The sequence below is a fragment of the Kluyveromyces lactis genome (genome assembly GCF_000002515.2).
Source record: "Kluyveromyces lactis strain NRRL Y-1140 chromosome F complete sequence".
Classification (NCBI taxonomy): Eukaryota; Fungi; Ascomycota; class Saccharomycetes; order Saccharomycetales; family Saccharomycetaceae; genus Kluyveromyces; species Kluyveromyces lactis.
The window spans coordinates 283,073-309,218 of NC_006042.1; the positions used below are offsets into that span (position 1 = coordinate 283,073).

Consider the following 26,146-nt stretch of genomic DNA (forward strand, 5'->3'; position numbering starts at 1 on the left):
ACCATATACGATGCCTTCTTGATCGATGTTTTGTGGGCATACTTCGACAACGGGATAGATACATTTATGGTTCATGAAAATGTTCTGCTGTTGTGATATATAAAGTACTCTTTTAATGTTCTTTTTTTTTTTTAGTCCAGGAATTAAAATGGATAGTATCGCAATTTGAAGAATTCAAGTAGGTAATAAGTTAATATCACCTTTAGATAACAGCCGTAGTAACAAGTATGAATGGATCAATTTGCTGAAGGAATGTGTGACCTAAATGTGACATGAAAGCTTCATTTGTATAATTTTGAGTTGTTAATAGGAGACGAAAGGAAACAACAAGTCAACAATTATAACCGGTATCAAATGAGAAAGTGGAAGGGTAAAAAAAATACACACAATCTGTATTGTATGTTAAAGAGAAGAGAAGCTCAACTCAAAAATTAAGAGCTGAAATCACAATCCAACTTGAACTTCAAGTTTCTGTTGGCATCCCAAACACCCCAGTACTTTTCAACATCGGAAATACCAGAAGTATCTGGTTTCCAGTCCTCATCGAAAGCTTCGAAAACGATAACGTTGACACCCCAGCCTCTCATAGCACAAATACCATCAGCCCAAAATTGCTTAGCGTTATCTAGACCTGGGTAAGCACTTTCAAAGTTGGTACCATCGGTTGGCCAGCCAGTTTCACCAACCCAGAATTGAATGTCAGTAGAACCCTTGGTAGTTTGGATAGTTTGTAGAGCTTGCATGATATCGTCGAAGAACGAGTAAGAAGCATTATCCATAGTTTGACCTTGCCAGTAAGAGAAGGCGTTCGCCATGACAAAGTCAGCAGCTTGAATGGCGGTAGCAGATCCACCATCGACCAAAACGTTCCATGAGTCAACAGTACCGACTTGCTTGCCACTGTAAGAGTTACCATCGGAATCCTTGATGTCTTTAATGTAGTCCTTGACATCAGAGATAGCATCTGCCAATTCAGAAGCAGTCATATCTTCACGGTACAAAGCTTCGGAACCAACCAAGAAGGCTTCGATGGTAGAAGTTTTGATCCATGGCAAGTATTGAGTCAAAGCTTGCTTTTCTTCTTCGAAATGAGCAGAATCAGTTGGCCAAATACCCAAGAAAATGGTAAATCCGGCTTCTTCTGCAGCAGGACCCAAAATTTGTAAAGTGTTACAATCAGAAGCAGCATATACTTTGACCTTGGAGGTGTAACCCTTCAAAGTTTCGAAATCAGCTAAATAATCATCCTTTTGCTTACAAGAACCATCGTGGGTCTTAACACCTAAGTTGAATGCAAGCTCACCAACAGCAGCAACAGTTGAAGCACCGGCCAACAAAGTGGCAGAAACGAGTGTAGAGAAACGCATAGCTAATTGATTAATAACTATTTGCCGAGTGACGTTCTATAACTAAAGAGAAGTTACAAAAAATTTACTGTATTATGTGCTTGCAAAGTAACATAATGTAGATCAAAATGTTTAATCACTATGAGTATTATTTATTATTATTTATTATATACATTTTTCATTTTTGGAATATTTTCGTTTCAGTTTTCTCTCTTCTTAGAAATTACCAAGCAACGTCCATTCTTTTTTTCTCTGATACTAAAAATAGTCAGGTGGGTTCGAGAATGTACGCACGTGATTTTGGGGTTTTGCTTAACTAAGGAACAATGGTTGATACAGATGTGGATTTCAATGGATTATATAATGGTATGTAAATATGCTGGCAATGGCCTGCGGCTGCAATGCTGAATTGGTATTGGTATGAGAGGGGAGTTTGTAAATTAGTAGGTTGATAGCAGTGTCAACGCAATCATGCATGCATCTTCAGTACGTAGCTGTCCTTGTGGAGTAGAGCCTGGTAGGCTTAATTCACCATCGAAAAATTCGAAGGCACCAGTGGCACCTTCGAATTGTTCTTTACACGATTCAAAACTTTTCTTGACATGGTCCCATTTTCCGAATACTGCTAGTAAGTTTGCTGGATTCGCTTTGGATGGGTCGAGTTCAATTTCTTCTTCGGTCGGTCTAATTACCTTTTCGATGGATGGGATTTGAGTTTGTACCTTGACGTTTTTCTTTAGAGTTTCGTCAAAGAAAAAGTCTCCGCTGTTGATCCATACCGTTTGGGTATACCCTTGTGGAAATGGTGATTGTGTGAAAAGATCTGCGAACGATTTGGCAACTCTGACATGGTATCCGAAAGATGCTTTGGCTCCAACGAAATCACCGTACGCTTCTTCTGGAGATACGACTTTCTGTTCAATTGTATCCACGGTTACTCTCACATTTATTGGAACCAACTGGCCTTTCAACTCGAGATTCTTATCTTTGCCAATGTTGATATATTTCGTTTGATCGAATGATTTCTTTGATTTTCCACGTTCACCAGGTTTGCTCATTCTGATTGCCAGCCCTTCTCTATATCTACCATTATTATCTTGATAAAATCTCATGAACGGTAAAGAAGGAATTCTAGGCAATTGCTTAGCGTAAGTAAAATACTTCATATAGTCCTTTTTGAACACACTGTTGACAAGGTATGGCGGTGTGATGAAGAACTGTAGCAACGAAGCCATCAACATTGGTTTTGAAAGCCTTTTCTTCCCATCTTCTTTTTCGGAATCCTCTAGATATTCAGTTGATGCATTGTTGGTATTATTCCCATCATCAAACTTGATCTTTGCACCCTGTTTTTTATCATTTTTGCGGTCTGATTCGCCCTTGTTGGTCTCCGATTCTGCCTTCAAAATTACTATTTCTGCAACGTTATATATACATGCGCTTCTGGCGATCTGATATAATGTGTAGGTGATTTGTTCCAAATTCTTGCACGAATCTAATACTGTAGTCGGTATGCATATGGAATGGTTGACGGTTTTAGTTGACACTTTAACCACTTTCTTCGCTCTTTTGAATTGAGCTAGATGATCTCTCTTTTCAGTAACTTTGGTATCTCTTTTTACCTTTTTATAATTCTGTTTCGATTGCTCTTTGCTTCTTTTAACACTCATGGCTATAGATTCGTCAGATGCTTTGACACTACTAATGAAAGTTCCCGTCCTAATGTTATGTATGTGTTGGCGCTCTTATCTGAATGTAGTATATAACAAGATGAGATGAGATGCGATGAGGTCTATTCAATATCTTCTTTCTCTGCGACCGCTGCGAGATGGAAAATTTTCCCATTTGTACAGAATCATCCATCACGTGACTTAATTGATTCTGCTCAAGCTCTTGAGTAAGGGGGAGTCATGAAGGAAGCCAACAAAAATTATCGATACCAAGCTGATAGATCAAGTTACATGTATGTGCTAGATATTTTGATCAGATGACGAAATCACCCTTTCCTAAACCTGTGATGACAGAATAGCTCATTGGAAAAGTGGTGAGGTAAATTACTAAAATTATACGTAGTTTAAAGAGAAAACTTAATTTTACATGATGATTTGGACCGTCTAATAATATGGAATGAGAAGCTGAGGCATACAACGAAGTAAAATCATTCGTTCATTCATCATCATCATCATCCGGTAGGTTTTGCTTGGCATTCTGCAAATCTGCTTTAACGTTGTAATGTTTCTTTCTCATTTCTTCGAACTTCCGATGTTTCTTGGCAGCTTCATCTTCCTCTGTTTCAAGAACAGGAGGAGAAACCTGTGGATCCTCATTGTTTAGCAATGTAACGGGTTCCTTGTCCTCTTTCAGATCTACTTGAGGTTCGCCTAAACTGAAACCCCCTAAATCTTCATCATCGTCGTCGATCTTGTAATACTCACCGTTTGGGTCAACAGCACCCTGGTATGGAGTTTTTGGTTCATCAATATGTATATCGCCGAACTCCTGTTTGGTGATTTCATTCTCTTCCAAATTCTTCTTATTCCATTTCAAACTCTCTGGATCTTGTTCTCCTAACTTCATCGATAGAACGTCTTTAGGGATTCCATGTCCATGGTGGGCTATTTTACTATTAGACGTGCGCTTCGCATTCAGTTCCGTATTCTTCAAAACTTGTTTTCTGAATTGACTGATGGATTCGGATTCAATATTCGGACTCTGTTCCTCAGGAATTGCGTTCTTTAAGATTCCTCCCATAATGTAAAGTTGATATATTACAATACTTATCCGAGGTAGTTAAAATAATAAAGTAAGGTATATCAGACACAGAAGCACTAAAATGACACTTGTTAGAATATGCTGGTTTAACCTCTTGTAACAAAACTAAAACGCAGGCTCAGTTTGTGGAGTAAGGTATGAGACGACTTCTTAACTATGATGAATAAGGCTTTTTTTTATATGGTACAATTTTGGGTTCAAGATTTTCCCTTTTTCATTTTCAATCCAAAAGTAGCTAGTAATAAATGCCTGTGTTAGTTAAAGCTATAGCAGAATAAAACTAATATTATCACTAGGTGGTGGTCTTTTCGGGGTCAATTTGTACATGCATGTGTACTAAAGAATAACTATATAGTATTTGATTATCTTTTATCTTATGAGCTCGTGACAATACAGTACAGGCGAATAAAATGTTATTATTTAATATGGGGAATTGATCATTAAAAGGCGTCCGGCAATTTTTAATATTGGAAACTCAAAGTATAATTTTCAATATATATAAAAGTAACACTACGAAGAACCTGTTCCATAATTGCAGCATAATCAAATGAACTGAGAAATGAATACCGCTTTTATAGACGCCAGCCAATACAAGTATGTAATTACACATATTCTATTTTTAAATGATCATGCAACCGTTCAGGGCTGGACAAAATGAACTGAAGTTCACATATTCTAAATGGGAGTTTGATGAGGGCAAAAGAACTCTTTGGGATTTTAGTTTGCTTTGAAGAAATAAAAGCATGTTAACATCAGTAGATCTTTTTCTTCTCGTCAATTGACAATTGACCAGCACCAGTGTTGCCAATCAACAATAAACCTCCAATGATACTTAAGTTTTGATAGAATTCGTATTTCAAGAAATCTCTTTTGCTAGACCCATAGAACCAATAGTTGTTGACGGTAATGTTATAGAACGCTAGAATCAAACCTAAACTTATAGATGCGAACTTTGTCTTGTAACCAATTGCGATACAAACAGTACCTGCAATCGTCAACAAAACTGTCAACCAACTCTTAGTAAAAGTAAAGGTAATAAAGAGCAAAACCATTAGAATTCTTCCAGCCAATAACAAGTAATTTTTGAATTTACCATCCTTACTGTCTAATTCAGGTAGCATACCAAAGGTCATCCTGTTGGTAACAATACTGTCACCAAATGCTATCAATAAACCCCCAATGACACTAATGTTTCTCAAGACAAAAGATGATCCGGTGAACAGACCGTAAACCAAACCTTGTAAAATGACGGTACAAATCAATGCACTGGTGGCATACACGGTTTGTTTCCTCAAGATTAATAGCGTGGCGCCTGTAAACATAGAGATCACAACGCAAAATAAGAAGAAAACGACAAAGTAGTAAGGAAAATGTCTGTAGTTCCATAAATAAAACACTTGATCTGACCATTGAGCAATGATTCTCAACGAATCCTCATAAAATGTGGCAACAATAAAGAATCTAGCAATGATTGGGGTGTAAGGCCTAATTTTCAAGACCAATGGATGTTCCGTTAAGTCTTCAACCCTTTTAGCGAATTGTTCAAATAATCGCCTGTACTTGTCCTTAGCTGAAACATTGTGAGATTGTGACGCTTGGCCATACGATGCACCTTGGAACCCAGGCTTTGCTGTTGGAAACGTATCCAAATTGTTACCTCTAAAAGACATGGCTCGTTCAATGGTATTCCGCTTCAGTATTACCAATTAGAATTTTGCGCTCAAACAGAAAATACTATGCACAGGTATTACGGTGAGCTATACTTCCAAAACGACACAAGTAATGGCAGCTCGCAAAATAGGTTCCAATTCCTTAGATATCCACTACCACTGAACTTTCACTATGTTTTCACACCTGTTCTCGTTTGGTTCCAGTACTCTGCAAAAAAAAACTGATCTGTCTTTTAGGTTGGGTCCTTTTTTCTCCCACACTGTTATTGTTTTTGATTTTTCAGTACTGATCAATACTGGACGTTGAACTACCGTATATATATAGTATAACCTAAAATTTTCATACTATTTGAGGTTTACCACATCAGTCCATGTATGAAGCCCGATGCTACGATAAACCAGTAAGCGCTTGAAGTATTTGTTCATTTCTGCTTGCAATTCGGATTTTACTTTTATACCATCTTAAAGTCGGTATTTATATAAGCGATACCACTATCTGACTTTCCTGGAAACCGAAGTAATAGGTAGCTGTCAGATTTTACTGGTATATATATATAAATCGAAGGGTTAAATAGCAGAGCCAATGTCAGTAGACTATGTTATATGCTATATATTTCCTCTGGGCTGGTTTTGAACTGATCTCATCTTTAAATTTATAAGTAGTAAGAGACAATAGCAGCCGGTAATTTCCCAGCGTCAGTCAAAGCCTTTGCTGCATCAGACAATATGTTTTTAGCAGCAGCAGTATCACTCTTGATCTTTTCAGCAACGTCAACCAATTGTTCGTCGTCCAAAGAGTCGACAATCAAACCAGTTTGTTCCTCGATGGTAGTGGATTTGTCGGCATCACCAAAGTAATCAGCATCCTTTGGAGCGTTACGGATACTTCTCTTATTCTTCTTCTTAGCAGCCTTAGCAGCTTCCTTGGCCTTCTTTTTGTCAACCTTGGCAGATGCGGCTTGAGCAGCGTCCGCTTCAGCCTTAGCCTTAGCTTCAGCTTCAGCCTTGGCCTTGGCTTCAGCTTCGGCTCTAGCACCGGCTTCCCTTTCCCATTTCTTTCTTTCCTTTTCCTTCTTTTCTTCTTCCTTGAATTGCTTGATACGTGGATCTTCGTTCATGGCTCTTTCGACTAATTTCACCAAACGAGCGTTGTCAGCAGTCTTCTTCTTATCTCTGGCCGCCTTGTTCTTTCTTTCGATGTAACGCTTGTGATCTCTGTTGGAAGAATCATCAGGAACTTCTTCATCCAAGAACTCGAATGTTCTCCAAGAGTCGAATCTGTGCCAGAAAGAGTAGAACTTTTCAACGTCTTCCTTGGAAGTGTTCATATCACCCAAAGTTGGTACATCCTTCTTCTTGGAGAAACGAGCTTCAGATTCGAAAACAGGAGCCCAAGCTTCAAAGAAGTCGTAGTTAGTACCCTTCTTTGGCGGAGCTACATCAGCTTCGAAGTCACAAGAATCATATTGCGGTCTCTTGTTGGAGTCAGTCAAAGTTTCATATGCTTTTTGAATAATCTTGAAGAAACCATCTTGGTCTAAGCTAGCACCAGAGGCAGAAGTCTTATCAGGGTGATACTTCAAGACTTGCTTTCTGTGAGCCTTAATAATTTGTTGGTTAGTGGCTCTGTAACGTAACTTGGATAGACCCATAGCAGCGTACAAGTCAGCAGTCTTCCAGTCTCTTGCGTCGTGAGTTAACAAACTTTCGTCAGCTAACTCAGTGTCGAACAACAACTCGTCTGGATCGACATTGGACTGTTCAACGTTTTGAACATTCTTTTCAGCCTCAATCTTCTCGAACTCAGACCATGTGTGGTTTCTCAAAGTTCTTTGAGCGTGGTGCAAGAAGAATTTACCAACTGGTTCAATAGGACGTCTAATGGATGGTGTTAGTTTAGCACCAGATTCAACAGTGGCACCGACGGCACCAGATAATGGAGGTAGTTCAAACATTGCTTTGATTGCTGTTATCGGTCTGACGTATGATTATTTGTGTCTGGACAGAACGGTATAACCCATCGTTCATCAAAATTAAGACCAGATATAATGCACATGAGAACATCTTGATAATTTTTTTCTTCTTCCTATAGATGCGATGAGCTCGAAGTAAAAATAATTGCGAAAAAAATCAACACATTGAAAACGACGTAGCTTGAAATGAATAGAATTATCTATTATATATAGGTTATTTCTGCCTAGATAAAATGATACAACTACGACAAGCGTATGAGTAACGAATAACATACCCTTTTCATATTGGGTCTCGAATACGGATTGGTGTAACTGATGTTGCTTTTCGAACGCAGCTGCAACTTCAAAACTAAGAGATTTTTAAGTTGATATAGCTAACGATTAATAGTCATCAAGTACTCTTTTCACATAATGGGCATTATCGAAGACAGAGTCTTCTAATTCGATGAGTCCAGTTTCTGCTTTATACACAGACCAGTGATCAATTATCTTTTCTAAGATATCTGGGTGCTCTTTGGACAAATCTGTAGTCTCACCAGGGTCTTCATCAATGTTGAAAAGTAACCAGTGACCAGGGCCAAATGGGGGTGGAATATACACACCTTTATAAGGACCTTGGCGAATGGCACGTTGACCAAATAATTCCCAACCAGTGACCCTGGTATCGTCATATATTCTTTCGGATTCTTTTTTTAAGAAAGGAATCCATGACAAACCTCTTGGTTCGTGCACCTTGCGACCTTCAAATGAGGTACCTGGATGAGGAACGTTAGCCAATTCTAAAACACTAGGTAAAATGTCCATAACTGTTGTAAACTGGTCGATGATTTGACCTGGTTCCCATAGTCCTGTTAATTGTGGAGCATGTAAGATAAGAGGACAATTGATACCACCTTCAGTTGCCCACATTTTATACATATAATTTGGAGCAGTAGCTGCTTGAGCCCACAAATCACCATAATAAACAAAACTGTTTGTTTTACCAATGTTGTCAAAATCGTTGTTATAATCGGACGATATTCTTTCCTTGAAAGTGGAACCTCCAAACGGCAATGCCTCCATTAACATACCTTCAGCACCATTGTCTGACATAAACATGATGACAGTGTTGTCGAATTCATCGGTTTCCTTCAAATGATCGATAACTCTACCGATATTTTGGTCTAATTCATCAACCATCGCGGCATAAATTTCCATAATACGGCTTTCGTAGGCCTTTCCCTTATCATCTAATTCATCCCAAGTCTTTTCTCTTTGAGTTTCTACTAAATGAGCAACAACATCAGCTGGAACAATACCAAGATCTCTAGCTCTTTCCAATCTTTGTCTTCTCAATGCCTGGGGACCACCATTATACTTACCTTTGTATTTTGCGATAGTCTCAGCAGGAGCCTGTAATGGCCAATGTGGAGCTGTGTAGGTCAACTGGCCAAAGAATGGGCGACCTTTTCTTTCTTCATCATCCTTCAAATATTCCAAAAATTTATCTGTGAAGTAAGTGGTGGAATAAAAGTTTTCTGGAAACTTGTTATGGTCTACCCTTTCGCCATTTTCCTGATAAATCCATGGGAGAAGAAACTTGCTATCCAAATTGCATTTGAAATGGTTTCCTGCACCAGGCAGCAAGGTAAAACGTTTTTGGAATCCACGGTCACTTGGCCAATATGGCTTTTCTAATCCAAGGTGCCATTTCCCCGAAATCAGCGTGTAATATTCTGGGGATAATATTTCAGGCAATGCAGCAACCTTATAGTTCAAATAACCTTCATAACCAGGTTTATCCTTGAACTTTTCTGGAAATTGCCTGGCATATTCAGCCATTTGGCCCAAACCTGCCAAATGGTTGTCAGTACCGCTCAACAACATCGATCTAGTTGGCGAACATGCCGATGCAGTATGAAAACCAGTGAATCTGAAACCACCTTTAGACAATTTATCAAGGTTTGGCGTTTGTATTTCACCTCCAAAACTCGACACATCTGTAAACCCTAAATCATCGGCGACAATAATTAAGAAATTCGGCTTTTTAGGTTCATCTGTTTTGGTCATTGCAATTCGATTGTACTTTTCTCTAATGCAGTTTGCGGATTTTCGGATAGATCATAGAGTAACAATTGGTTAGTATACCTTCACAATTCCTAAAAGACCATGATGACAGGTGAGATGATCCATATTTATATTGTAAATTATGTCATTTAAAGCTTTACTCGAAGTGATAAAAAGGGTGACAGTAAAAAAGTTTCAAGGTAAGAACTTTCTGTAAACTCTCATGATCGGGTGGAGCGAACAGTAACCGGTTAATTTAGTAATACCTTACACTTCCAGAGAAAAGCCCGGTACTTTCCAGTTTGCCCAGAATTTAGCAGTCAAACGGAGTCTTTTTGAGTCTTTTCTTCCAAAATCTTACAAACATTATGATCTAGCAAGAAAAACATCACAATTTCATGTCCTCTTTCTTGAGCGGATGGGCTTGCTGTATCTATTTTGGTTATGACAACCTGCAAAATTAGGAGAAGTCACGTGCTATTAAGTTTGGTAGCGCCCAACAGTTCAGCATCAAGTGCATGTATTCCGTATCCACAGATAAGTAACCAAATGCCTGTTAATGTTCACCTACGGCTTGACAGGTAATATGTGTTTAATTTTAGATGTGAGATGTCCCCACAAATGCGTTGGCATGTTGCATCACCTGCATTAGCTTCTTACTTGGCCACCCATTATGTTACCCGGTCACTTTTCATGGAGGCCCTCAAATAGCTGAGGTATTGAATGTCTGAAACTGGGAAACAGCGCCTAAAGTAAATACGAAAAGTTACCCGCTCTTTTGAACAACCTCAAGACTTTCGCAATAAAATACCAGAAGAGGCAGTGGGTCTGCAATAAATGGAGATCTTCAAAATTTTCCGATAAGCTCACCAGAACTCAGCGCAATGGTTTTGTCGCTTACTGAAAGGGCACGAACAGTTTTCAAAAAATAAAAAAAAATGATATGAGCTTCCTCTGTTACTTCCACTGGAAAGTCACGTGACAAATACCGACTATTTACCTTCAGAATCATAGTTAATATAGTTGACAACCGGTTCGAGTAGCCAATTCCAGAATTTCTCTACCTAGTTCCTCTGTTCATTGTCGTTATGTCTGATACAGGTTATGCATGTACAAATTATTATACGACAGATGGAGTCACTTGCAAACCTAATACGTTGACGTTGATGGTCTCCTCCGGAACTTCGGAATCTGCATTGAACGTTACGTAAAAAATTGGAAAATAGTCTAAAAAAGAATATGCCAACTGCAGGAGTATATCATATATATATTTGGGGAGGATCCATACGCAGTTGAATAGCATTGGATTCTGGGAGGTGTCTTTAAAGGTTTGTTAACATTTCGATATCTCATGTGTGAGTGAAGTAAACTTCTTTTAGATATGTCATCCGATTCAATGGGTGTAAAGGGAATTGATGGGCAATTAACACAAGCTGCAATGTCAAATATTGAAACTATCGAGTTGAAAGGTATTAATGAACAAAGGACGAGGAAGAACGTTATCGGATCAGAAGTAGGTATAAATATAAATGAACTACAGCCCGTCCAAAGTTTTGATAATGATGACGGAGGTTCAGATGCCTATACAGATTACGATGACGATGGTTTTACGTATGCTGAGGGAGGGATCGCAGCTTGGCTAGTTGTTCTTGGCTCATTTTTAGGTATTTTACCTACATGGGGGTTGTATTTTTCAGCAGGTGTCATTCAAACGTACGTTGCACGTCACCAGTTAAAGGATGAGTCAACATCTACAGTATCGTGGATTTTCTCTGTTTCGAGTTGTTTGTTATTAGGGACAAGTGTCTTCAGTGGGATGTATTTTGACAGATATGGTGCTAGAAAACCTTTAGTGATAGGTACAGTAATGACCGTTGGGGGTGTATTGGCAGTAGCACAATGTACTAAAGTGTGGCAGTTTATTCTTGCATTGAGTGTTTGCGTTGGCACAGGATCAGGTATTACGTCTAGTCCGTTATTGGGATGTATCTGTCACCATTTTCAGAAGCGAAGAGCTATTGCCACTGCAGTTGCCATTAACGGTGGGAGTATTGGTGGTGTTATTTTCCCATTATTCTTAGAAAAATCGTTTAAAAATTTGGGGTTCGCCTGGACTATGAGAATTATGGCTTTAATTTGTGGAGTATGTTTGACTGTTTCGATGTTTTTAATCAAGGAAGACCCCGAGAAACGTGCGGCTGTCGAACCGAAAGATGCTAGCACTCCTTTCCACAAGAATTTACTTTACAACATAAGAGATTCCTTTGATTACAAGTCTATAGTATCCGATCAAAAGTATCTGTTTTGTGTTTTAGCTTCGTGTTTGGCTGAGGTATCTACTGGTGCCGTTTTAACCTATATCACATCTTACTGTACAACGGTAGGGTATTCTGAGAATACTTCATTTTTACTTGTCACCATTTTGAACACCTTAAGTATTGTCGGGGGATACATGTTTAGTTTTTTGGCTGATAAAGTGATGGGCAGATTTAACGTCATGATCATGATCAATTTCTTGTTAGGATTTGTCCCGCTAATATTTTGGTTACCTTTCGGAAACATAGGTCCTTCGGTAATGTACGGATTTTCCGCAGTCTATGGTTTGTTTTATGGGTCATTGATTAATCTCGCTCCAGTCTGCTGCGGTCAAATTTCAAGGACAAACGAGTTTGGAAGAAGGTATGCAACAATGTATTGTTTCGTTGGTCTTTCATTTCTAGTTGCAATTCCAGTCTCAGGTGTTATCATCGGTGATGGTTCCTTAAAGAATTATAACAACTTTATCATCTATGTTTCTGTATTGTCCATGATTTCTAGTGGTTTATATACGATGAGCAAATGTTACGCGGTTAAACAAAAGCTTAATAGATCACCTAGAAATGCGCACAATAATACAATTCTATCTTCTGTATTTGCTTTTGTTACAAAGAAATTCTGAACTTTTACATCTGGCTTATATCTAATTTGCATCTTTCCTTATGTTACCAATTTTTATTCCTTTTGAGCTATTGTTTCCTCTGCCAATTAGTCAAATGTCAACCGATAACAACAGTTCTTCATGAGTCATTGGGATATAACACTGAACGTATTGAGTCAGTACTAGTTTTTACTGTGATTATAAATTTTGTATATATACATATTACGCAATGTCATTAAAATCGTTACATGGATTTGTGGAGGAAGCACCGCTCACCCATTATATTGAAAGAAGAGGAAAATAGTCAACTCTGTGATACGGCCCTCACTTTCTCTGTCTTTTAATACCGTGAAGCTCATTAGGAGGATCTGAATTGGAATTGGAATATGTTGTATTTGTCACCATCTTCGAATCTGAACGTTCTGATCTATCTCTTTTAAGGTTGTCATCTGTTATTTCCTTGATAGGTGGTAGAGCCGGCAGTTTTTCAGGTTGTAGGCTTCTGGTATACATTTCAGAGTTGATGATTTGCTGAGTATCATCAGTTTCCCAGTCGCTATTATCGGGTTCCTCCAGGTACCAGCCATATGGATCGTTTTCATCCATGTTGCACTGCCAACTAGGTTTTCAGAAGTGTCTTGGTATTGCCTCAAATCACACTTTCTGATTAAACCTAATCAGCGAAGGTAGCAGTAATTTGCTATATTAGAACACTGTTGTAGGGAAGCATGAACGTATCACAGCTCAATAACTACACTTTTAGGGACTTAATCAACGTCTCAGGTATTTAATATGATAGATACAATTCTACTTCGTTAGCATCTTTCAAGGCACTTTTCTTTTTTTTTTACATCAAAGGTGAACTCTGGGGTTTTTTCAACTATATTGTATGGCTCTTTATGGATCTCTAACTACAACCTTAGAGACAACGACTACAGTATCGTTGAAAAATCGAATAACATTTATCAAGTTTATCATCTATGTATTATTAAGAAATATGTTCGTATATACAAACTTTTTGGTGTAATACCAATTAAGAGAATTATTATTAATTTATTTTGATTTTGAGATTAATTTGAAGGATAATTAAATTGGTTTGCAGTGTAAGTACTCACTCCAGGTACGGACTTCATGAGGAACAATAACATCCTTAGATTCCAAAACCTTCACCTTTTCTGCAATCTTCAGACTCATAGCTTTCGCAAATAGCATAGCAGTTTGTGGCTCATTGAATAATGGAAGGGCAAAGTCAATAGCATTTCTTCTCATGATATAATCTACATCTTCTAGGCTCTCTGCTCTCTTGGCGGCAAGATTGAATACAGCACTGATATCCTTGGCTTGGAAGAGTTCACGCAACTTTCTCTTGTCATTTTTTGGGAATTCGATTAGTTCGACTGAAACGCCCTTGCTGAACGTCTCCAAATATTTCTTGGTATCCTCATTGGTAGCATATAACTTGTAACCCAATGGTGCAACATATTTCACCACTTCACCTAGATAGTTCTTAGATAGGTCACCCCCGAAGAGAATACCACTTGGTGGGAGAGGAACATTGAAATTCATTGTACTTTGAATAGCAGTCCAGTAACTCTCTAACGCATTGCTACCGAAGGACGCAACCTCACCGGTGGATGCCATCTCGACACCTAAAAATGGATCAGCTCCGGCTAGTCTGGTGAAAGAAAATTGTGGAACCTTGGTTGCAACATAGTCATATGCTTTGTCCATTAGATTTACAGGTTCGGGAACATCCTTGCTCAAAAATGCTTGAACAGCTGCTTCTATGAAGTTAACACCTAAAACTTTTGAGACAAATGGGAAGGATCTGGAAGCTCTGATATTACATTCAATGACCTTCAAGGAAACACCTTCATCTCTATCATCTTTGATAATTTGCATGTTGAAAGGACCTGTAATATTCCATGCCTTTGCAACTTTGTCAGCAATCTCTTTCAATCTATCTTTGATATTTTGAGACAGATTTTGTGGAGGTAGGACTAACGTTGCATCACCAGAGTGAATACCAGCGTTTTCTACGTGTTCAGAAATAGCATGAACTAATACCATACCATTATGTGCTACAGCGTCCACATCAATTTCTTGAGCACCTTCGATGAACTTAGACATAACAACTGGATGATCTGGAGAGACGTCCGAAGCTGTGGTAAGTTTTACTTCAAGTTCGTGCTCACCAGTAACAACACTCATAGCAGCACCAGACAACACGTACGATGGACGAATTAAAACCGGGTATCCCACTTGATTAGCGAATACTTTAGCTTCTTCAACAGAAGACAACTCACTCCATTCTGGTTGATTGACGCCGATAGAATCCAGAATAGTTGAGAACTTGTGTCTGTTTTCAGCCTTGTCAATGTCTTCAGGAGAGGTACCCAATATGTGAGCACCATTGTGAAGAAGTTTCAAAGCGATGTTCTGTGGAAGTTGACCACCAACGGAGATGACACAACCTTCAGAATTCTCCAACTCGTAAATATCCATGACACGCTCGAAAGAGAGTTCTTCGAAATACAATCTGTCAACTTCATCAAAATCTGTGGAAACCGTTTCAGGATTGTAATTTATCATAATAGTTTTCTTCCCTTCTTTTCTGAGGGCCTTTGTGGTGTTAACAGCACACCAATCGAATTCCACACTTGAACCTATTCTGTAGACACCTGAGCCGAGCACTAGAACACCATTATCAGTGAATTCGATATCACTCTTAGTAGCATTGTAAGTAGTGTATAAATAGTTTGTTTGAGCAGGGAATTCTGCGGCTAGGGTGTCAATTCGTTTGACAAACGGAACGATTCCAAAGGATTTTCTGTAACTTCTAACTTCTAATTCTGAGGTTCTTGAGTCACTACCCTTGTTCAAACATAGTGCGATTTGAGCATCAGAGAAACCTAGTTTCTTCGCTTCAAGTAGCAGTTCTTTGTCCAAAGATTCCAGGTCATTAACCTGTTCCAAATCTTTATACATGTCGACTATGTTCATACACTTGAATAGGAACCATGAGTCAATTTTGGTTAATTCATGGACCTTTTCCACCGAATATCCTTCATGGATCAAAGCTTGTCCGACAGCCAACCATCTTCTATCGGTAGGTTCACTCAAAGCATTGTCCAAATCATCAAATTCATCAGACCCTTGGAATCCAATGAATGAAGGGTCGATTTGTCTGATGGCCTTTTGGAAAGCTTCTTCAAAATTTCTACCGATTGCCATAACTTCACCGACAGATTTCATAGATGAACCGACGGATCTGTTCACGTGCTGGAACTTCGATAAATCCCAACGTGGGATCTTAGCGACAATGTAATCCAAAGATGGTTCGAAATTTGCAACTGTTGTCTTGGTGATTGGGTTAGGAAGTTCAGGTAAAGTGTATCCTAATGCAATCTTGGCGGCAGTATAAGCCAATGGATAACCGGTAGCTTTTGAGGCCAAAGCGGATGAACGAGACAAACGTGCATTCACTTCAATGACTCTATAATCTAAACTGTCTGGACTTAAAGCATATTGTACGTTACATTCACCGATGACACCCAAGTGTCTAATAATCTTGATTGCTGCGCTTCTCAACATATGGAACTCCTCATCGGATAGAGTTTGAGAAGGTGCAAAAACGATAGAATCACCTGTATGGATACCTAGTGGATCAAAATTTTCCATGTTACACACAGTAATACAATTTCCGACACGATCTCTAACCACTTCGTATTCCACTTCTTTCCAGCCCTTCAAAGATTTCTCGACAAGAATTTGAGGTGCCAAAGAAAGAGATTGAGAAGCTAATTGTTTCATTTCTTGAGCGTTATTAGCAAAACCAGATCCTAAACCACCAAGAGCGTAAGCAGATCTAACAATTACTGGGAATCCAACAATGTCAGCAGCTTCCAAAGCAGCATCAACGGTTTCACAGGCAATGGACTCAGCAGTTGGAATGTCGATCTCTTTTAGAGCTTGAGCGAAAAGGTCTCTATCCTCTGATGTTTCTAGAGTCTTAATTGGGGTACCCAAGACCTTAATGTTGTATTTAGCTAGTACGCCAGCTTTGTCCAAAGCGACACCACAGTTCAACCCTGTTTGACCACCGAATGTTAGCAAAATTGCATCTGGTCTTTCGCGTTCGATGATATAGGTAATATACTCCGGAGTGACAGGCAAATAATAAATCTCGTCTGCAAGAGAATGAGAGGTCTGATTGGTGGCAATGTTAGGGTTCACCAAAATTGTCTTTTTGTTAGCTTCTTTCAAAGCTTTGATAGCTTGAGAACCAGAATAATCGAACTCACCGGCCTGACCGATCGAAAGACCACCAGAACCGATAACAAGCACTGATTCCACACCTTCCACTAACTGTGGATTATATTCATCAGTGTTGAATGCCGATGTCGTGGGTTCGGTAGATGAATAGATACTAGTAGACATAGCGAGTAAAATGGTTGGGCTTCCTTGTAGTTGCTTCTTATACTCTACTATCGTTTTTTTCTTTTGGCAACGACTGATATCTTTTTTGATAAGAGCTATGCTGAAGTTTAAATTCCAATTTTGATATCAGTGTATTGCTCTTTATATATATATATTGCCCAAGCTAGTTGTTCCTTCTTATTTGCGATGAGTCAATAGGAAGATGTGATAAAGGTTCATCGAAACTAAATACTCAAATAGTGACGCTGAAAAAAATTGCCAAATCGATGAAAAAACAATAGAAAAAAACTAAAAAAAAAAAGTGCTATGATTCATTGTAAGAAACACTGTGCAGCTTTCTTTTCTTTTTCCCATCATATCATCATTGATTTGGTGATGTAATAATTGTGCTTGTGTTGAAAGCTAGAGAGAGTTCTTTCACTTCTTAAATTAAAATTTGGAAAGAGCTGTATATGCTAATTAAAGCTATATATCAAGATCTTCCAGAAATCCAAGAAATAAAGGACGAGTCAATACCGTTACGTGAAACTTTCTCGAATGCAAAAACAAACATCGGGCTATTGACACATAAGAAGAGACTCATCCTTGAATCATAAGACGCACTACGTTTTGGTATAGGTACCATTTACGTTTGTCTTCAGTAACACCGTAGTAAGAATGCTGTTTTCAAACTGGGGATAGTTTCGATTGTTCTTGCACTTAGAGGATGTAAAACCTCGAACTGGATTAGAACCTAAGTTTTCTGATCGTTTAGTGCAACACTCAGCGATGTGAAAGGAAAAGAAAAATCAAAGGAAAAAAAAAAACCAAAACCAAAAAACTGGCCAGTTACCCGGAATACCCGGGTAATACTTACTGTCTTCTAAAAATTTGTCATTCCGTGTATTTACTGACGCGTGTCAGAATAAATAACCAGCCACACAAAGAGTGTATGCCCTGGCATGTGTTAAGATCCATCTATACGAAAGTATACGAGATAGAGAAGTACAAATAGAAGAGAAAAATCAATCTTATGCCAACTCGTAGGATGATTAGGCATTATATAATGGAAAGATGATGGTGGAGGGAGCGAGCGATACTCACCATACAACAGTGTATAATGAATAGTCAATTGATGTCAGATACAGATAATATGAGCGAAGGAATATCATCATGTCAGGGTAACACTGAACAGAGAGATTCCGGGACTCAATAGCATGGTCAGGTGATGCAAATAATACTCTTAATGCTTGTATTATATTGCCAACTCCGATAAAAGTTTAACTGACAAGTATTGTTAGTAGGGAAGTGCGGCTGCTCGAATCGTTCTACCCACCAAGACTTCAGTCCGGGCTCCAGACGTGGGGTAGAAATGTGGATTAAACAGTATACGGTCTGCAAATGGCCGCCCAACTTGAGCTGCAACCGACTAGGGACCGCCTGAAGATGAACATATACGATAAAAGACAAAAACAACCAACCTCGATCACGTGATAATCTTAGACATCACTGGCATGTAAGAGGTAACCCTTTCGGCTCCGAATTGGTTCTTTTGAAGCTGACAACCACTGAAAATTTTCCCTGGTAACTCGAGAGACACATTGAAAATAATAAAAAACTGAAAAAAAAAAAAATCACCATAAGTATGCCATTGACCCGGAGATTTGGCTTCGATTCAGAACATTTTGGTAATGTTCCGTTCTTATTGGTCTCTTCGCTCCGTCTGATTTTTCAGCTTGCCAACTAGTTAGTCCGGACTCCGATTTGCCGGCTACTTAACCGCTATCCAACATTTCTCCTACTAGCCACTCTTCGGTTTATCTCTGCTTTCCCCCTTCTTTGAATTCATGCGAAACACAAAAAAAAAAGACATCATTCATTTTTCCCTTTCGCCCCTTTGCCTGATTGCTAGGTTCCTATCTACCTAGTACCACCAAAAAAAAAAAAGGCAGACTCAAAGGCCTTATGATTCTTTTAGAGAAAGTATCTCTATTGTAAAACATCCCATGCAGTTTGCATGGGAATATTCATAGAGTAAAAACCCATTAGTTTGATCCATATCGCCTAGAAAGCTCAACAGGAGGAGTAAGTAGCAGTTAAAGATCATTGGTGGATTCCGAGTTGATCATTGAACTTAACGGAGCATTTCTCATTTCTCACTGTATATACAGTTTTACGTACTTCCCATTCACTGTCCACTTATTTTGGTTGTTGAGTAGGGTTTTTTTTTGTTTTTTGGGTTCCCTTGCAGTCAATTCTCAGAGTTCTACAGTCCGAGCCTCTGCCCGTTAAATCAGTACTAGATGTGGGCCTAGTTTTTAGTCACTCTCTAATGGGATTTAATTTCGGTCTTTTTACGGGTTTTACTTATAACATAGATTTACAATTCTTTAAACTTTTGAATTTTAGGAATAAGATATATAAATGTGGGGTTTTAATTGAGTTTGATACTTGGGATTTCAACTAACTTATATCTGAATTCGTTTCTGAATTTTTTGCATATTTATCTCGTTTCCCCTTAAAGGTGAATCACAGATAAAGATAGCTTTAAAAAGTCGTCATATTTGTTTGTTTGAGGTATTAAATACTGCCAAAAGACAACTAGAAGAGAATAATAACGTGTATATTTATATTCGCACAGTCGGTTTACAGATCTTTTCGTCTTTTTATTTTGAATTATATCACATCATTCTACAGAAATGGCTTCGAAACAAAAATCTTCAAACCCAGCTGTCAATTTGATTGCTGGCGGTGGTGCGGGTCTAATGGAAGGTCTATGTTGCCATCCATTGGATACCATCAAGGTTAGAATGCAGATCTACAAAAATGCTGTTGGTTCCGGTGTAAAAGCACCAGGTTTCATCAAGACTGGTGGTGAAATCTATAGAAATGAAGGTTTCTTGGCATTTTACAAAGGTTTAGGTGCTGTCGTCATCGGTATCACACCAAAGATGGCTATTAGATTCTCATCTTATGAGTTCTATAGAACTTTGCTTGCTGATAAGGAAACTGGTAAAGTTTCTACTGGTAACACTTTCATTGCTGGTGTCGGTGCAGGTATCACCGAGGCTGTCGTCGTTGTCAATCCGATGGAAGTCGTGAAGATTAGATTACAAGCACAACATCTAAACCCTGTCGAAGGTGCTCCAAAATACAAGAACGCCGTGCAAGCTTGTTACACCATCGTAAAAGAGGAAGGTTTCAGCGCTTTGTACCGTGGTGTTTCATTGACTGCTGCTAGACAAGCCACCAACCAAGGTGCTAATTTCACCGTTTACTCTAAATTAAAAGAATTCTTGCAAGGTTATCATAATCAAGAAATGTTGCCAAGTTGGGAAACCTCATTGATTGGGTTAATCTCAGGTGCCATTGGTCCCTTCTCAAATGCACCGTTAGATACCATCAAGACGAGATTGCAAAAGGATAAATCTACTAAGAATATGTCCGGTCTCAAAAGAATTACCATCATTGGTAAACAATTGATCCAAGAAGAAGGTTTCCGTGCCCTATATAAAGGTATCACCCCAAGAGTGATGCGTGTGGCTCCAGGTCAAGCTGTCACTTTCACTGCTTATGAATTCATTCGTAAAGAATTGGAGAAGACCGGTGTATTTTGAATCGATCTAATTTATGGTTCTCACCATCATTTCTTTTCCTTCAATCATGCTCCTACTACCATTTCTCCCTCTCTCATTCAAGACTTCTCAATCATAATTATAGATTTTGATTATTGCATTAGAATTTTGATATATTCATAAAGGTGTTTTCCACAAACTAAGAGAATGGTTAAAGAGACAAAACTTCTTGAAGTATTTCAAGAAGAACTAAAAATATTCCCACGCATCATTACGTTTCTTCTGTTAAACCAATGAACAATTCACCCAATAAAATTCAGATTAATTATGAGACGCAGTTGAAAGATAACACAAAATGTTATGAGATGCTATAGTGTTTCCAATATTAGAATTCGCCAAAAGATCAACACACACACACACACTCTCTCTCTCTCTCTCTCTCTCTCTCTCTCTCTCTCTCTCTATCTCCACCAAAGTAACTCAACATTCATTCAAATTTTTCACAATTTGTATCAATATTATTATTATCATTATTACTACTTTTGTCTCTACCCTTCGTTAGAAACTGAATGTTTTAACTATAACATAGTAAGACATTTCTTGGTTTCTTATAGCATCTACTTAGGCTAAAGTATCGAATAAACTAAATAATTTCTAAAAAAAAAACTAATATCAACTTCAATTTAAATATACAAATGAAAATCCCCTTTATCATAGCGTCAGATTGAAATTTGCAGTTTTTATATGTGAACATGTCGCAAAGTAGTGATAATCTCCAGTATAACTCGTTCTGTGAAAATCTTATTCATAACTTCTTGCTCAATCAAGTTCATTTCTTCCATGGGATCCAAATCGAACAACGTTTTAGCATCGTTCTCATCCTGTGAGGTTCCATCCACATGTTGTTGCAAGTTTAATATTATAGGATCCGGTTCAGAAAAATCATTGTTACCTTCGGAATTCCGTTCTAACAATGATTTTACCAAGTCTGTTTTGGATCGGAAAAACTCTGAAATTAAGGAAATGTCAGATTGTATACTTTGAGTATCTTCAACACTCTGCAGTAAATTCGAGCTCACTTCATCGGTTTGATTATCTAACCATCTGGTCATATCATCACCCTTGGTGACATCATTTGTAACTTGAAAATCCGTATGGTACACCATCCCCATTAGCTGAGGAAAACCTAGAGTGCTAGGTTCTTCTTTGTCGTGGAATTCTATCTCTGAGGAATGTTGTGTCATTATTGTTGCACTGCTGTTTCACTGCTGTTTCACCGTATTTCTTACCTGTTGTTTCTTAATCAGTCAGTACCAACCTTTTCGAAGTAAATTATGGTCAAAAGAAATAATTAGTTCATTGTTAACTATATGGCTCTTTCGTTTGAACCAATGGTATTTAAATGAAAAGTTCTATTACTCTGATAAAGTTCGGGAACTGTCATTACGTTTCTTAAACAAGACTACTAAATCGACATTTGTAAAAATACTTGAAACTGTAAAGCCCTTACTGCGGAAACTCTTGTTACAACTTAGAATTATTTGAAACCACTACCTGATCGTCAGTACCTACATTTTGTATAGTAGTTTACAGGGTTTCGGTACTATTTCAAAATTTTCCATCAAAAATTAAGAAATCTTGACCCTTTTTTATTCTCTTGACACAATTTTTTTTAAGTAGGTTTATATCAAATTACGAAGGAAAAGAGCGTTAGAGGGCATTGTGCCTTAGGTTCTTGAAATGCAGCTATCACCATGAATATATATTACGCATATTTGTTTGTAGGACGACTAGTTCTATTATAGCGCCATTAATAGTGTGTTTTCGGGACTAATTGCAAAATTAATTAGTTGCCTGTGCCTTTTCTAAAGTTCCACCAACATAGTGTATTCGTGGCATTTACTGTGCCAGTGACCATTTCAAAAACTGTCCTGCTGATTTTCCTACTGACAGGGCATTCGTTACTGGAAACCAAGGATGGCAATAGCTGAAATGCTTTGAAAAAAAATTGAAACACAGAAGATAAGCAAAAGCAAATTTTAACCAATTAGCCGGGATTATAAGAACACAGGTGAGCTTAAGTCCGTTTTGTATTGGATAGGAAGAGTTACGTCTCTCAAGTTTTTTACCCCATGTTTTCCATTGATAAGTATTTGTACCAATATAAGACTGGGACGTATAGTACTCTATGAAAGTGTAATTCTCTTTAATAGAATCCAGAACCAAACCTCACTGACTATGGCGGACCGTAACCATCACGAGTTGCCATGAACGCTGTCCTATAAGCAGGTTCATTGCATCGTACGAAAACTGAACGGAACATCTACCGAAACAGCAGAAAAGGGAAAAAAAAAAAAAAAAAAAAAAAAAATACGAAGTCCGCCAAATTGCATAAAATATACATAGAAAGCCAAGAGCAACTGCAATGATGTGCTTTTTAACAAGATCTTTTACCGGAATTATTAAATTCAGAAGCTGAAAGGACAGAATCCAGTGTTTAATGATAGGAGAGCACAGAAAGATGTGCAGAGAGATGTTTTTAGTTGCTGTATATATTCCCTTTATTCTTTTTTCTCATCACTATACGCAAAGCTCGCTCAGCCAATGGTCCACTTGTATGCACGTACGTACACATTGTTACTTATGTTATTAGTTGTTTTTTGCAACGGTAGAATATACACACGAGATATATAAATATAGGTTACGGAGACTGCCATGCTATTGGTTTTTAAGGGTACATAAGAGAGTAAAGATTAAAAAAAAAGCTCTGTGTTAATTCGCTGCTTTAAAACTGAACAAGCTAAGTCAGTTACGTTGAATTAAGACTGTGTTTCGTCAGCGTTTTCTAATCGATCATAGAGATTAATTTACTGGTAAAGAGTCTTTGCTTTTAGTTAGTGTTTCTATTTGTTCTATTTTTGTCAAAATAAGTGGTTGAACATGGAACTTTCAGTGCCAAAATCTTACAAGTTATCTAGTGGCTACACTATCCCATCTGTGGGTCTTGGAACCTACGAGCTACCACCAAATAAGACAGCTTATCTTGTTCATCAAGCATTGGAAGTTGGGTACAGACACTTTGACACAGCTGTTTTGTATGGAAATGAGTACGAAGTTGGTCAAGGTATAAAGAAATGGCTCAATGAAAACCCTGCTGAAAACAAACGAGGAGATGTATTTTATACAACCAAGCTATGGGATTCTCAACATGGGTATGAAAAGGCGAAAAAGGCAATTGACCATTGTTTGCAAGAGGTGGAAGATCTCGGTTACATTGATTTGCTCTTAATTCATTCACCGTTAGGTGGGAAAAAATTGAGATTAGAGACTTATGAAGCTATGCAGGAGGCAGTCGATGCAGGCAAGGTTAGATCGATTGGTGTTTCCAATTATGGGTTCCAACATATTGAGGAGCTTTTGAATTGGGAAAAATTGAAATATAAACCTGTCGTCAATCAGATCGAAATTTCGCCATGGTGTATGCGTCAGGAACTTGCTGATTTCTGCAAAAAAAAGGGAATCCTTGTGGAAGCATACGCGCCTCTAACCCATGGCACAAAGCTCAAAGACCCCGATCTTGTCAAAGTTGCTAATGAAGTAGGCTGTGACGTTGGTCAAGCGCTAATCAGATGGTCCCTACAGAAAGGCTATATACCATTACCGAAGACTCAATCAGTTTCAAGACTTGCCAGTAACCTCGACGTCTTTTCATTCGAATGGACCACGGACCAAATGGATCAATTAGATAAACCGTATGCATATGAACCAACTGATTGGGAATGCACCAATGCACCATGAACAAGTCATATAACTCCAGGGTTTTCTTGGTGCCAGATGCCAGCCGGTATTTTTTTTTTTCTTTTGGTGAAATCGTTCTCGTTTACAACATCCTACCTCTTCTTTTCAATTCAATTCAATTCTTTATCTGACCTTTATATCACAAATAGCTCATAACTTTCATCAAATTCTTCTCTTTACCTTATTTCACTCAAGATGCACTCTAGCTAGTGATATATGGTCGTATTAATGCAGGAAAAGCGTTGGAAACCCTATGAGGCTGCAAGGCAAGACCTGAAAAGAGATAGTCACGTGGTAGTTAGGGTAATGAAGTCGTTCTTTTTCTTTAGCTTTTTTCTTTAACTTTTATTTCTTTTTCAATCTGCCGTATATAAGGAAGAAGGTCGATTCTCATTCCGTTCTTCATAGCATAAACAATTTCAATTCCAAATCTAAAGATTTGAGTCTTAATAGACCAACATATTTTTTAAAACACTCTTCCGGATTACCAGCTGTGGCATTGTTCCTCCATATGTTCACAACAGCAAAAATGGCTGGAAGTAGAAAAACTGGCGGTTCAACGCTAGGTTTCAGGGTATATAATCTACCTCGATAGGTTTTTTTACAGGCGAGATACTATATCTGGCTATACTATCTTGGTGGTTCGCTTCCTGGAGACATCTCCCCCCCCCATCTTTCTCTTGTATTGTAATGATATGTTTTTTACTTTCAACAGTGACATATAGTAGATTCACTTTATTGCCTATTAGATCTATCATCGATCATATTTTTGTCAATGTGACGACTGTGTATAGCAATAGGAGGGTGATCGACTAATTGTCATCTCCATTTCAAAAACGTCCGCGGTGGCACTCATGACCTTACCTTGCTATGAAAGTGCGTTTTTGAAACATGTAATGGAATCTATCAATGCTTGGCATCAATCAACCTTCGGGTGATTTCGACAGTGATGAGATGACACTATCCCAACCTATGTACCGTTCCAAACAAAACTTCAACAGGTCCGGTTTTGAACGCGGTGCATTCCTTCTTTCTTGATGTCAGCCCCTACCGGCGGTATACTGATCATTAAGATTGATACGAAACACCGACTGTTATCTCCGTTGTCCTTCATTTTTTAGATCAGTACTACCATCGAACTAAATTATTCGGCTTTTTTACTCTCTTTTCGTCATTATGAACTCTAAATATGATAGTATAATCAACTGGTTGCTTTTTTCGTTGGAGCCGCATAGAAAGCAACCCGTCCCACACCCAGCTACACTTAAACACAGAACAAGAGCTTAGATATGACAAATCTTCTGTCACATCAACTTGTCTTTAATATATATATATATATATGTGTGTGTGTGTGTATATGACTATGTTAATACATCGATACAGTCTACCCTGTTGATCTATTGTCCTATGTGTAAGAAACATTATTGACTCTGCCCTTACCAACATTGCATTTGACAAGAATTGTCTTGGCATTATTAAGTATATGATATCAATGCATTAAAGGCACAAAGAACTCACTTCCAGAAAAAGTCATAGATATGATTGAGGGTGAATATAGCGATGAAAGTAAACTGAAAACTATGGACGATGAAGAATCTCACGTTTCAGTGAGTTCATATAACAATATGGA

The 26,146-nt window shown here is 38.2% G+C and overlaps 12 protein-coding genes across 12 annotated transcripts; 3 read left to right on the plus strand and 9 right to left on the minus strand.

The window, feature by feature from the left end:
* Positions 1 to 431: 431 nt before the first annotated feature.
* BGL2 (glucan 1,3-beta-glucosidase) lies at positions 432 to 1,367 on the minus strand (the record flags this gene model as incomplete). The annotated part of the gene is made up of 1 exon (XM_455217.1): positions 432 to 1,367. The coding sequence occupies one exon, from the start codon at positions 1,365 to 1,367 to the stop codon at positions 432 to 434; it is 936 nt and encodes a 311-aa protein (XP_455217.1).
* A 419-nt stretch (positions 1,368 to 1,786) lies between these two features.
* On the minus strand, positions 1,787 to 3,016 carry UPA1 (putative methyltransferase; the record flags this gene model as incomplete). Its single annotated transcript, XM_455218.1, has 1 exon — positions 1,787 to 3,016. The coding sequence occupies one exon, from the start codon at positions 3,014 to 3,016 to the stop codon at positions 1,787 to 1,789; it is 1,230 nt and encodes a 409-aa protein (XP_455218.1).
* Positions 3,017 to 3,512: 496 nt separating this feature from the next.
* Positions 3,513 to 4,097, minus strand: GLC8 (PP1-complex regulatory subunit GLC8; the record flags this gene model as incomplete). The annotated part of the gene is made up of 1 exon (XM_455219.1): positions 3,513 to 4,097. The coding sequence occupies one exon, from the start codon at positions 4,095 to 4,097 to the stop codon at positions 3,513 to 3,515; it is 585 nt and encodes a 194-aa protein (XP_455219.1).
* A 773-nt stretch (positions 4,098 to 4,870) lies between these two features.
* On the minus strand, positions 4,871 to 5,788 carry ERV29 (the record flags this gene model as incomplete). The annotated part of the gene is made up of 1 exon (XM_455220.1): positions 4,871 to 5,788. One exon carries the CDS (start codon positions 5,786 to 5,788, stop codon positions 4,871 to 4,873), a length of 918 nt encoding a protein of 305 aa, XP_455220.1.
* Positions 5,789 to 6,441: 653 nt separating this feature from the next.
* ZUO1 (zuotin) lies at positions 6,442 to 7,743 on the minus strand (the record flags this gene model as incomplete). The annotated part of the gene is made up of 1 exon (XM_455221.1): positions 6,442 to 7,743. One exon carries the CDS (start codon positions 7,741 to 7,743, stop codon positions 6,442 to 6,444), a length of 1,302 nt encoding a protein of 433 aa, XP_455221.1.
* A 399-nt stretch (positions 7,744 to 8,142) lies between these two features.
* KLLA0_F03146g (arylsulfatase) lies at positions 8,143 to 9,810 on the minus strand (the record flags this gene model as incomplete). The annotated part of the gene is made up of 1 exon (XM_455222.1): positions 8,143 to 9,810. One exon carries the CDS (start codon positions 9,808 to 9,810, stop codon positions 8,143 to 8,145), a length of 1,668 nt encoding a protein of 555 aa, XP_455222.1.
* A 1,378-nt stretch (positions 9,811 to 11,188) lies between these two features.
* KLLA0_F03168g (uncharacterized protein) lies at positions 11,189 to 12,745 on the plus strand (the record flags this gene model as incomplete). The annotated part of the gene is made up of 1 exon (XM_455223.1): positions 11,189 to 12,745. One exon carries the CDS (start codon positions 11,189 to 11,191, stop codon positions 12,743 to 12,745), a length of 1,557 nt encoding a protein of 518 aa, XP_455223.1.
* A 303-nt stretch (positions 12,746 to 13,048) lies between these two features.
* On the minus strand, positions 13,049 to 13,330 carry KLLA0_F03179g (DUF5137 domain-containing protein; the record flags this gene model as incomplete). Its single annotated transcript, XM_002999379.1, has 1 exon — positions 13,049 to 13,330. One exon carries the CDS (start codon positions 13,328 to 13,330, stop codon positions 13,049 to 13,051), a length of 282 nt encoding a protein of 93 aa, XP_002999425.1.
* A 480-nt stretch (positions 13,331 to 13,810) lies between these two features.
* Positions 13,811 to 17,164, minus strand: CPA2 (carbamoyl-phosphate synthase (glutamine-hydrolyzing) CPA2; the record flags this gene model as incomplete). The annotated part of the gene is made up of 1 exon (XM_455224.1): positions 13,811 to 17,164. One exon carries the CDS (start codon positions 17,162 to 17,164, stop codon positions 13,811 to 13,813), a length of 3,354 nt encoding a protein of 1,117 aa, XP_455224.1.
* Positions 17,165 to 19,842: 2,678 nt separating this feature from the next.
* SFC1 (Sfc1p) lies at positions 19,843 to 20,760 on the plus strand (the record flags this gene model as incomplete). Its single annotated transcript, XM_455225.1, has 1 exon — positions 19,843 to 20,760. The coding sequence occupies one exon, from the start codon at positions 19,843 to 19,845 to the stop codon at positions 20,758 to 20,760; it is 918 nt and encodes a 305-aa protein (XP_455225.1).
* Positions 20,761 to 21,458: 698 nt separating this feature from the next.
* Positions 21,459 to 21,962, minus strand: KLLA0_F03234g (uncharacterized protein; the record flags this gene model as incomplete). The annotated part of the gene is made up of 1 exon (XM_455226.1): positions 21,459 to 21,962. The coding sequence occupies one exon, from the start codon at positions 21,960 to 21,962 to the stop codon at positions 21,459 to 21,461; it is 504 nt and encodes a 167-aa protein (XP_455226.1).
* A 1,696-nt stretch (positions 21,963 to 23,658) lies between these two features.
* On the plus strand, positions 23,659 to 24,516 carry KLLA0_F03256g (aldo-keto reductase superfamily protein; the record flags this gene model as incomplete). The annotated part of the gene is made up of 1 exon (XM_455227.1): positions 23,659 to 24,516. The coding sequence occupies one exon, from the start codon at positions 23,659 to 23,661 to the stop codon at positions 24,514 to 24,516; it is 858 nt and encodes a 285-aa protein (XP_455227.1).
* Between the last annotated feature and the right edge of the window lie 1,630 nt (positions 24,517 to 26,146).